Source organism: Trichomycterus rosablanca, chromosome 4 (assembly GCF_030014385.1).
Source record: "Trichomycterus rosablanca isolate fTriRos1 chromosome 4, fTriRos1.hap1, whole genome shotgun sequence".
Taxonomy (NCBI): Eukaryota; Metazoa; Chordata; class Actinopteri; order Siluriformes; family Trichomycteridae; genus Trichomycterus; species Trichomycterus rosablanca.
In genome coordinates this window covers 55168214-55180713 of record NC_085991.1, presented here as the reverse complement: position 1 = coordinate 55180713, position 12500 = coordinate 55168214, and the positions used below count along the sequence as shown (strand labels likewise).

The 12500-nt window shown below is 35.7% G+C and overlaps 2 protein-coding genes across 4 annotated transcripts in view; both read left to right on the top strand.

Moving 5' to 3' along the window:
• The window catches only part of LOC134312547 (protein zyg-11 homolog), a 22063-nt gene extending 21000 nt beyond the window's left edge, over window positions 1-1063 (top strand). The window contains exon 16 of the mRNA XM_062994564.1: window positions 788-1063. The gene's annotated coding sequence lies outside the window, so the exon portion shown is untranslated. The remainder of the gene's footprint in view (window positions 1-787) is intronic.
• A 422-nt stretch (window positions 1064-1485) lies between these two features.
• The window catches only part of ccdc13 (coiled-coil domain containing 13), a 38958-nt gene continuing 27943 nt past the window's right edge, over window positions 1486-12500 (top strand). The window contains exons 1-6 of one of the 3 annotated variants that reach the window (XM_062994566.1): window positions 1486-1622; window positions 1744-1829; window positions 3800-3998; window positions 4091-4239; window positions 7942-8090; window positions 8243-8317. In XM_062994566.1, coding sequence (XP_062850636.1) covers window positions 3802-3998; window positions 4091-4239; window positions 7942-8090; window positions 8243-8317 — 570 coding nt within the window. In that variant the 5' untranslated portion in view covers window positions 1486-1622; window positions 1744-1829; window positions 3800-3801. The remainder of the gene's footprint in view (window positions 1623-1743; window positions 1830-3799; window positions 3999-4090; window positions 4240-7941; window positions 8091-8242; window positions 8318-12500) is intronic. The other 2 variants (XM_062994565.1, XM_062994567.1) reach the window with 2 other exon arrangements.

Sequence of the window (12500 nt, the reverse complement as noted above, 5' to 3'; positions counted from 1 at the left end):
GAGTGTTTACCCGCTAATGTCTATGAACTTATTTCGTTAGAAGCTTCTCAGAAGATCGGCTGACAAATTAAAAATAGAATTAATTCACTTTGGGGTGTTTAAAAGTGATTTATTTAAATCAGATAGATGTATGTTCTCAATCCTCTCTTAATATTAGCAAAATGTCACATCCATTGTTGTAAATTCGGGAATAATAGACCACATTTTAACATTTTAAGACACCCGTATAGTACTGTGACAGTTTATTGTCCAAGCAATTGAGGATTAATGGACTTGCTCAAGGGTCCAACAGTGGCAACCTGGCAGTGGTAGGATTCAACCAGTGACCTTTAAATTACTAGTCCAGTAACTTAACCTCTAGGCCACAACTGTACAGCTGCCCTTTATTATATATGAATACAAAAAGAACCTTAATACTGCTTAAAAACATTTTCGCACATAATGTTTATAAAAATTAATAAATGATACTATTCATAAATTCCTGTCTTAGCTATTGTGTTTATATATATATAAAATTTTTAATATGATTTTCTTATATTATAAAATACAATAATTAATAATATTGTTTAAATATATATATAAATATTTTTACTTTGTTACCCCACTTTTTAGTTAATCATATCTAAATAACATTTGCATTTTGTATTTCACTAATTCAATTAATTAAATTACATTCTGTATTTTATATTTTGGCTGTAATATGTAATTTATGTTATTTTATGTAATATATTTGTTGTTTAATAAACTTGCTAACCAGTAAAAAGCAAAAACTCGGCTGTTGTTCTAGATGAAAAGACGAGACGTCCAACAAGCTCATGAAATCTTTTGGCCATATTGAGCATCTCTGGTGTTCAGCAGGAAATGCTTTTTTTATCTAAACTCCTCATATATTGCACACAGCATGTAAACAGTCACTAATTTGTGTGTGTTTGTTACTTTAAACACGACTTTTATTGTGGTGGTTGCTCTAAAATCTCATGTCCATGAGATCTACGCTGTTTCTGTTGTTCTGTCCAACATCTGTGAGAATTTTATGATGTAAATAAAGACTGTGATACTGAAATCTGACTCGTATCCCGCTGTGATGCATGTGAGCCACTTCTTTCATTCGTTAGCTGTTGGCTGGTCGTCCTGCTAGTACGGGATGGCTGCAGGACATGAGCTCCTATCCAAACGAGACACACACACACACACACACACACGTCATGGCAGTCTTGGGATGTGCTTAGATCTCTGGCACAAACTTGCATTTTTAGGACCGTCCACGTAACTTCAATAGAGTTAAAGGACTTAATTTTAATCAGATCTACTTTATTTAATCCAGAATCAGAACCAGATATGATCAGTTTTGGATCAGTTTCCCTAAATGCGTCCATGAGTGAGGACCGAACATGATCACGTGATGCTCCGTGTGTGCGCGCTGTTGCTATGACGCGTTACCATGGAAACGCAAGAGCTCCTCGCTCAAGCAGAACTTCGTTTGCTGTCAGGCTAACATTAGCTCGCCAACTCTCTTATTTTCTCATTTATTTGCTTTAAACTGTATTTTTTTACGTATATTTATTATTGTACAGTACAAAGTGGAACATACATCCGCTCTGGAAACGTCCACATCTATACCGGTATGTTTGATACTGTTTAACCTAACCCGTTAGTCTACTCTGCAGCTCTTTTTCTAGTACTTTTAACCACCTGTATTCGTACAAGTCCCGCCCCCTGCTCTGTGATTGGTTATTCTTTCAGTCACCCGTGTAGACCACCAAACACAGCACAGGAGCGGATAGATCCACCCAATCAGCGCCCGGGGGGCGGGAGCTGTAGGAATACAGGTGGGGACGGACACCCTGTCTGATGCACTTGAACTGTTTATCATTATTATAAACTTGATAAATAAATAAATAAAAATGTTCACAATAATTTATTTTATTTGTATTATATTTTAGTGAATCAGTTTTATAGTTACCTCATATTTAAAAAACATTTAATATAATTTAATGTAATTATTATTATTGGGGCTAAGTACAAACATTAGAATTATTAACGCTGTTATTACTATTACTATTTTTAATATTCCTCTTGTTATTATATTATTGTTACATTATTAATTTAATTAAAATAGTTAATTTAACTATTATTTTTTATTGGTTTTGTTATTTTTGTTATAAAAATAATTATCATTAGTGTTATATTTTTTATTATTTTATATTTTTAATGTTTACTGTTTGTATTATTATCTTGTTTATTGTTGTTATTATTATTATCATCATTCTTATATTTTATTATTACTAGGTTTATTGTCATTATCTATATGGCTTATTATTAATATTATTATTATTATTATTATTACTGTTATTTATTATTATTATTATAAATATTATTACCGCTATTAATATTATCATAATTATCACTATTATTATTATTATTATCATTATTATTATTATTATTATTATGGTTGATGATTATTATTATTGTTATTATTATTGTTATTATTATTATTATTATTGTTTTTATTATTATTATATTATTATTATTATATTGTTATTATTATTATTGTTATTATTATTATTATTACTGCTATTATTTGTTACTATTATTATTATCATTATCATTATTATTATTATTATTTTATTTATTATTACTGTTATTATTATTATTATTATTATTATTATTATTACTGCTATTATTTTTATTATTATCATTATCATTATGATTATTATTACTATATTATTATTATATTATATCTATTATATTAGTAGTAGTAGTAGTAGTAGTAGTAGTATATCTTTTTGAAGATGTATCTTGTGGCAGTTTAGAGATTTTAATAATTTATATTTTAATAACCTTTTTTTCCCTGTGACTGATTTATTGGAACATTTTGGGTTGTTTTATAAATGTTATAAATTTTAATTGAGCTTTAAGGTGCCGTTTTTTCAGCAGGTTGTTTGAGGAAAACACATCAGTGTAAGAACAGCAGTATAACAGAGTGTGTAGAGTAACGTCATCTGTGTCTGATCTGAGCTCAGCATGCTCGTCTCCATCTAAAACAGTCCAGGTTCTAATCCTCCAGACCATGAGAGAGCAGCTGTCCATGATGGACGTCCACATATAAAACAGTAAAACTAGATACCAGACCCAACAAAAAACAAAACTGGTATCGCACAGTTCTGGACTGTGTCTATGGGAAGTTGTGCCCATTTATCAAAAAAGTGTTTGTGAGGTGGAGATCAGAGGTTCTATATTGATATTGATTGAGGACATTGAAGTTCCTCCACACCAAACTCCTTAAACTACGTCTTTATAAACCATAGGTTGTGCCTGAAGGGACAGTCATTAATTAAAACCTTTAAACTCAATAATTAGAAGAGGTGTCCACATACTTTTCACTGTGTAGTGTATTTAAAGCAGTAGCTCTGATTATTCTTCTCTGTAGATGAGCAAAATGAAGAAATTCTGATTGGCTATTCCAATGAGCATCCTGAAGAACACCAGTTATGAAAAGTCCTTAAATACTTCAAGTAAAAGGAGAGGAACCTTGATAGGAACCAAATTCAGAAGGGATCTTCATCCTACTTTGGGTTGCATAGAGAATACTTAGACTCAATAACTCGTCCCTCGGTCCATTCCAGTTTCCGGACACGATGCTCATCCTGGGGTCACCACAGATTCCTGTGACATCCATCAGCCTCAGATAGACATACTTCCATTTACGTGTTGTACCAGATCTTTCTCTGGTGAAGGATGATTGATAGGTACAGGAGCACCAGGCTGACGTTCCTTCCTCCTCTGCTGGTCTGTGTAGTGATGGAGGACGATAACGAGAAGATAAAGGAGCAGCTGAGGCTTCAGTTCCAAACCCTGCAGCAGCAACAAGCCCAGCGTCTCCACCAGAGGCTGCAGAAGGAGAAACACCAAACATCTGATGAGGTGAGCTCCATCAGCCAGAAGAGCCTGGACCTGACTGAGGAGGACGGCGATGCCCCGGAGCAGAGCAGTCACAGGTAACCTGCTTTAATACGATGCTGTGATACCTGTAGGGGACTCTGGGAGAGCTGGATGTTCTGGACTGTTTTGGTTTGTGTGTCTGGTCCAGGCAGCTGAAGAAGGAGAACCAGCAGCTACAGGAGCAGGTCCGGGAGCTCCGGGACGAGAACGGGCGCCTCCATAAACTCCTGAGTGAGAAAGAGTTCGAGATTAAACACCTGAGGAGGAAAAGAGAGGAGGACCGGCTGGCTTTAGTGGGTGAGGAACTGAGAAATAAAGGATGGAATAAACAGCGGTACCTTAAAACTCAACGTCGGTCGGTTCTGGGAGTGGTGTTGTTGAGTTTCAAGGTATTTTATCCCATAAGGATGTTTGGAGAACCTGTTAATGCGTCCATGGTCCCGTGGAGCTGCAGATATTTTAGTCTCATGTAAAATAATGAGGTTGTTTTTGACACTTAAACACTGAAAATAACACAAATATAATATAAACACACTGAAATACAATTACTAACAGTTACACATCAATAAAAATACAATAAAAGCTGCACTTTAGTTTTACTTCTTTATTGTTTCCTGACGCTTCTTAATGGTGGAGATACTTGATGTTGGAATACCGTATTCCCTTCAGCACCGGCGCATTCACATGAGAACTAAACGTGACAGCGAGTGAGGAATGTGATTAGTGGAGGAACTTATGAGCAGTAATAATGAAGAGAAGTTTAGTGCTCCTGTCTCCTTCTTTTACTACATTAAACCACGTTAAGCTTTATTTTCAACCAGAAGCGTTTTAGACTCTGCAGGGAGGGTGAAAGAAAACAAACAAATAAATGAACAAACAGAACAAACAAACATAAATGAATAAACAAACAAATAAATAAATAAACAGAACAAACAAATAAATAAATGAACAAACAAACAAATAAATAAATAAACAGAACAAACAAATAAATAAATCAATACACAAACAAATAAATGAACAAACAGAACAAACAAACATAAATAAACAAATAAGTAAACAAACATACAAATGAATAAATGAAAAAACAAACAAATAAATAAACACAGAACAAACAAACAAATAAATAAACAAGTAAACAAACAAATAAATAAATAAATAAACAAACATAAATAAACAAACAGAAAAAACAAATAAATAAATGAATAAACAAACAAATAAATAAATAAACAAACAGAACAAACATAAATAAACAAATAAGTAAACAAACATAAATAAACAAATAAGTAAACAAACATAAATAAACAAATAAGTAAACAAACAAACATAAATAAACAAATAAGTAAACAAACAAACATAAATAAACAAATAAGTAAACAAACAAACATAAATAAACAAATAAGTAAACAAACATACAAATGAATAAATGAAAAAACAAACAAATAAATAAACAAAGAACAAACAAATAAATAAACAAGTAAACAAACAAATAAATAAACAAACAAATAAATAAACAAACAAATAAATAAACAAACAGAACAAACAAATAAATAAATGAATAAACAAACCAACAAATAAACAGAACAAACAAACATAAATAAATAAACAAACAAATAAATAAATGAAAAAACAAACAAATAAATAAACACAGAAAAAACAAATAAATAAATGAATAAACAAACAAATAAATAAACAAACAGAACAAACATAAATAAACAAATAAGTAAACAAACAAACATAAATAAACAAATAAGTAAACAAACAAACATAAATAAACAAATAAGTAAACAAACATACAAATAAATAAATGAATAAACAAACCAACAAATAAACAGAACAAACAAACATAAATAAATAAACAAACAAATAAATAAGCAGAACAAACAAATAAATAAACAAACAGAACAAACAAACATAAATAAACAGAACAACAAATAAATAAATAAATGAATAAACAAACATAAATAAACAAACAGAACAAACAAAAATAGATGAATGAACAAACAAATGTTTATTAAGACTCTGGGAGAAGCTGATTCTGATTCTCACCGTTTCTCAGAAGCTGGAGCTGTAACACAAGTTTAAAAGTGAAACAGGGAGGAGAATCCAGATAAACACAGATACATGTGGAGCTGTAACCCTGGATCTGCACCTTATTCCACACTGATGCAGATTCAGATCAGATTCATATTCCGCTCTGATGAGGGATTACTGATCAAAAACTGAACACGTCGAGTTTAAGGGAGCAGATTTCTCCACGAAGGGCGTCGAGTTTCACAGATTTCGAGGAGTTACGATTTACCGCGGTACATACGTTATTTTACACGTATTTCATGCAGTTGGAGCAGCGTGATTGTGTCTGTATAAAGCAGAAGAGCTTTTCTCCAGATGAGTGCGAGACCGACCTCACGCGCCGATACACCGAAGTACGGGGGGATAAGAAGGGGTTGGTGGAGCGTGCACGGGTCGGAGGGAGGGCGTGTCGGGAGGATATACCCTCCTCGTACGCCATCGGGGTCTCCAGCAGAGGAAGAGGAACCGGATATGACTAAACTGGGATAAAAAGAGAGAAAATTAAGAATTAAAATGTACAAAAAGCCGAGGCAGCTCATGTGGGGACAGTTGGTCTCGCGCCATGTATGGTCGTAAGGTCCTTCCCCAAACTGTTGCCACAAAGTTTGATACACAGTCAGTCCTCTACATAGAAACAGAGTTATAACTCTCGGCGTACAGCGCCGTACACTAAGAACATCTCACCTCACAGCCTCGGTGGGTTTGTTCCTGGCTTCAGATGTTAGAAGTATCTTCTGTAATGAAGCTCCAGCTACAGTGTGAGACCAAACCGTTCCTAAAATGTTCTCCTGGGTGCACCAGTGATCCACAAGGTCCAATTATTCACCTCTAATGAGTCTCTAGGAGAACAAAACACGCTCCCACGCTGTTTACAGTTCAACACCTCATCCTGAGTGCTCAGAACATTTGTGTAGATCATTATCAGCGTCCTCTGGTGGGTTTCTGCTTGAGGAACCGAGTGGAGAACACTGAGAACATGTGTTCAGATCATCTGCAACGCCCTGTGGTGATTTTCTGCTGCAGGAATCTCTGGAGAACCCCGAGAACATGGCAGCTTCTAGTAGCTCATGTGTGTAGATCATCAGTGACATCCTTTAGTGAGATCATCAGTGACATTTTCTGGTGAATTTCTGCTGGAGAAACCACTGAAGAACCCTGAGAACATGGCAGCTTCTTATATCCCATGTGCTCAGATCATTAGCAGTGTCCTCTGATAATATTCTGCTGAAGAACCCTGAAAACATGGCATCTTCTAGTAGCTAATGTGTGTAGATCATCAGTGATATCCTTTAGTGAGTCTGCTGGAGGAACCGATGGAGAACACTGAGAACGTGGGAGGTTCTTATGACTCATGTGTTCAGATCATCAGCAACATCCTTTAAAGAGTTTCTGCTAAAGGAACCACCAGAGAACCCTGAGAACATGTGTTCAGATCATCATCAGCGTCCTCTGGTGAATTTCTGCTGGAGAAACCACTGAAGGACCCTGAGAACATGGCAGCTTCTCATATCCCATGTGCTCAGATCATTAGCAGTGTCTTCTAGAGGGTTTCTGCTTGAGGAACTGCTGAGGAACCTTGAGAACATGGCAGCTTTTTATGACTTATGTGTGTAGATCATCTGCAATGTCCTCTGATAATATTCTGCTGAAGAACCCTGAAAACATGGTATCTTCTAGTAGCTAATGTGTGTAGATCATCAGCCGATGGAGAAGACTGAGAACATGGCAGCTTCTAATATCCCACGTGCTCAGATCATTAGCAGCGTCTTCTAGAAAGAACCTTGAGAACATGGCAGCCTTTAGTAGCTCAGGTGTTTAGATCATCTACAATGTCCTCTGGTGATTTTCTGCTGGAGGAACCCACAGAAGAACCCTGAGCACATGGCAGCTTCTAATAGCTCCTCAGAATCTGTGTTTGACCTGCTGTAGGTACGTCCGGTCTGGCCGGAGATGCTGCAGCCACCAAGATCGTGGAGCTCTCCAAGAAGAACCGGGAGCTGGTGGCTGAGATGGAACGAGAGAAGAGCAGAACCAAACTGATGAACAACAGAGTGAGAGAGCTGGAGAGAGAGGTACAGGTACACCCCTCACACCCCCTCACACCCCCCACTACCACACCCGAAATCAACAGGGTTCTGATGAATACACACACACACACACACACACACACACACACACACACACACACACACACACTGCTGATTCTACATGTGTGTGTGTGTGTGTGTAGCTGCAGGACACCGTGGTGTTGAGTGGAGGAGTGACAGCAGAACATAAGCAGGACGTGAGAAGCTCTCAGCAGGAGGTAAAACATCTCTCACCATAATAACTCATCACACTGAGGCTCCAGAAGTATGTGGACGCTCCTACTGATGATCAGATCAGGTGATTTAGCCACGCCCCCCACTAACAGGTGTTTCTGTACCGGCATGAGTGAGTACAGAGATCCATAAAGACCTAGTGATGGGTTTACTGTACTGGTTATTATACTGATTACTGTACTAGTTACTGTACTGGTGTTACTGGTTATTATGCTGATTACTGTACTAGTTACTGTACTGGTGTTACTGGTTATTATACTGATTACTGTACTAGTTACTGTACTGGTGTTACTGGTTATCATACTGATTACTGTACTAGTTACTGTACTGGTGTTACTGGTTATCATACTGATTACTGTACTAGTTACTGTACTGGTGTTACTGGTTATTATGCTGATTACTGTACTAGTTACTGTACTGGTGTTACTGGTTATCATACTGATTACTGTACTAGTTACTGTACTGGTGTTACTGGTTATCATACTGATTACTGTACTAGTTACTGTACTGGTGTTACTGGTTATTATGCTGATTACTGTACTAGTTACTGTACTGGTGTTACTGGTTATCATACTGATTACTGTACTAGTTACTGTACTGGTGTTACTGGTTATTATGCTGATTACTGTACTAGTTACTGTACTGGTGTTACTGGTTATTATACTGATTACTGTACTAGTTACTGTACTGGTGTTACTGGTTATCATACTGATTACTGTACTAGTTACTGTACTGGTGTTACTGGTTATTATACTGATTACTGTACTAGTTACTGTACTGGTGTTACTGGTTATTATACTGATTACTGTACTAGTTACTGTACTGGTGTTACTGGTTATTATACTGATTACTGTACTAGTTACTGTACTGGTGTTACTGGTTATTATACTGATTACTGTACTAGTTACTGTACTGGTGTTACTGGTTATCATACTGATTACTGTACTAGTTACTGTACTGGTGTTACTGGTTATCATACTGATTACTGTACTAGTTACTGTACTGGTGTTACTGGTTATTATGCTGATTACTGTACTAGTTACTGTACTGGTGTTACTGGTTATCATACTGATTACTGTACTAGTTACTGTACTGGTGTTACTGGTTATCATACTGATTACTGTACTAGTTACTGTACTGGTGTTACTGGTTATTATGCTGATTACTGTACTAGTTACTGTACTGGTGTTACTGGTTATCATACTGATTACTGTACTAGTTACTGTACTGGTGTTACTGGTTATTATGCTGATTACTGTACTAGTTACTGTACTGGTGTTACTGGTTATTATACTGATTACTGTACTAGTTACTGTACTGGTGTTACTGGTTATCATACTGATTACTGTACTAGTTACTGTACTGGTGTTACTGGTTATCATACTGATTACTGTACTAGTTACTGTACTGGTGTTACTGGTTATTATGCTGATTACTGTACTAGTTACTGTACTGGTGTTACTGGTTATCATACTGATTACTGTACTAGTTACTGTACTGGTGTTACTGGTTATTATGCTGATTACTGTACTAGTTACTGTACTGGTGTTACTGGTTATTATACTGATTACTGTACTAGTTACTGTACTGGTGTTACTGGTTATCATACTGATTACTGTACTAGTTACTGTACTGGTGTTACTGGTTATTATACTGATTACTGTACTAGTTACTGTACTGGTGTTACTGGTTATTATACTGATTACTGTACTAGTTACTGTACTGGTGTTACTGGTTATTATGCTGATTACTGTACTAGTTACTGTACTGGTGTTACTGGTTATTATACTGATTACTGTACTAGTTACTGTACTGGTGTTACTGGTTATTATACTGATTACTGTACTAGTTACTGTACTGGTGTTACTGGTTATTATACTGATTACTGTACTAGTTACTGTACTGGTGTTACTGGTTATCATACTGATTACTGTACTAGTTACTGTACTGGTGTTACTGGTTATTATACTGATTACTGCACTAGTTACTGTACTGGTGTTACTGGTTATTATACTGATTACTGTACTAGTTACTGTACTGGTGTTACTGGTTATTATACTGATTACTGTACTAGTTACTGTACTGGTGTTACTGGTTATTATACTGATTACTGTACTAGTTACTGTACTGGTGTTACTGGTTATTATACTTATTACTGTACTAGTTACTGTACTGGTGTTACTGGTTATTATACTGATTACTGTACTAGTTACTGTACTGGTGTTACTGGTTATTATACTGATTACTGTACTAGTTACTGTACTGGTGTTACTGGTTATTATACTGATTACTGTACTAGTTACTGTACTGGTGTTACTGGTTATTATACTGATTACTGTACTAGTTACTGTACTGGTGTTACTGGTTATTATACTGATTACTGTACTAGTTACTGTACTGGTGTTACTGGTTATTATACTGATTACTGTACTAGTTACTGTACTGGTGTTACTGGTTATTATACTGATTACTGTACTAGGTACTGTACTGGTGTTACTGGTTATTATACTGATTACTGTACTAGTTACTGTACTAGTTACTGTACTGGTGTTACTGGTTATTATACTGATTACTGTACTAGTTACTGTACTGGTGTTACTGGTTATTATACTGATTACTGTACTAGTTACTGTACTGGTGTTACTGGTTATTATACTGATTACTGTACTAGGTACTGTACTGGTGTTACTGGTTATTATACTGATTACTGTACTAGTTACTGTACTGGTGTTACTGGTTATTATACTGATTACTGTACTAGTTACTGTACTGGTGTTACTGGTTATTATACTGATTACTGTACTAGTTACTGTACTGGTGTTACTGGTTATTATACTGGTGTTACTGGTTGTTGTATGTGTGGTGTTACTGGTTGTTATGCTGGTTATTGTACTGGTGTTACTGGTCGTTATACTGGTGTTACTGGTTATTATACTGGTGTTACTGGTCGTTATACTGGTGTTACTGGTCGTTATACTGGTGTTACTGGTTATTATACTGGTGTTACTGGTCGTTATACTGGTGTTACTGGTTATTATGCTGGTGTTACTGTACTAGTTAATATACTGGTGTTACTGGTTGTTATACTGGTGTTACTATTTACATTACTGGTGTTACTGGTTATTATACTGGTGTTACTGGTCGTTATACTGGTGTTACTGGTTATTATACTGGTGTTACTATTTACATTACTGGTGTTACTGGTCGTTATACTGGTGTTACTGGTCGTTATACTGGTGTTACTGGTTATTATACTGGTGTTACTGGTCGTTATACTGGTGTTACTATTTACATTACTGGTGTTACTGGTTGTTATACTGGTGTTACTGGTTATTATACTGGTGTTACTGGTTGTTATACTGGTGTTACTGGTTATTATGCTGGTGTTACTGTACTAGTTATTATACTGGTGTTACTGGTTATTATACTGGTGTTACTGGTTATTATACTGGTGTTACTGGTCGTTATACTGGTGTTACTGGTTATTATGCTGGTGTTACTGTACTAGTTAATATACTGGTGTTACTGGTTGGTATACTGGTGTTACTGGTTAGTATACTGGTGTTACTATTTACATTACTGGTGTTACTGGCTGTTATACTGGTGTTACTGGTTATTATGCTGGTGTTACTGTACTGGTAATATACTGGTGTTACTGGTTATTATACTGGTGTTACTGGTTATTATACAGGTGTTACTGGTCGTTATACTTGTGTTACTGGTTATTATACTGGTGTTACTGGTTGTTATACTGGTGTTACTGGTCGTTATACTGGTGTTACTGGTCGTTATACTGGTGTTACTGGTTGTTATACTGGTGTTACTGGTTAGTATACTGGTGTTACTATTTACATTACTGGTGTTACTGGTTATTATACAGGTGTTACTAGTTGTTATACTGGTGTTACTGGTCGTTATACTGGTGGTACTGTTTATTATACTGGTGTTACTGGTTATTATACTGGTGTTACTGGTTATTATACTGGTGTTACTGGTTGTTATACTGGTGTTACTGATTATTATACTGGTGTTACTGGTTATTATACTGGTGTTACTGGTTATTATACTGGTGTTACTGGTCATTATACTGGTGTTACTGGTCGTTATACTGGTGTCACTGATTATTATACTGGTGTTACTGGTTATTATACTGGTGTTACTGGTTAT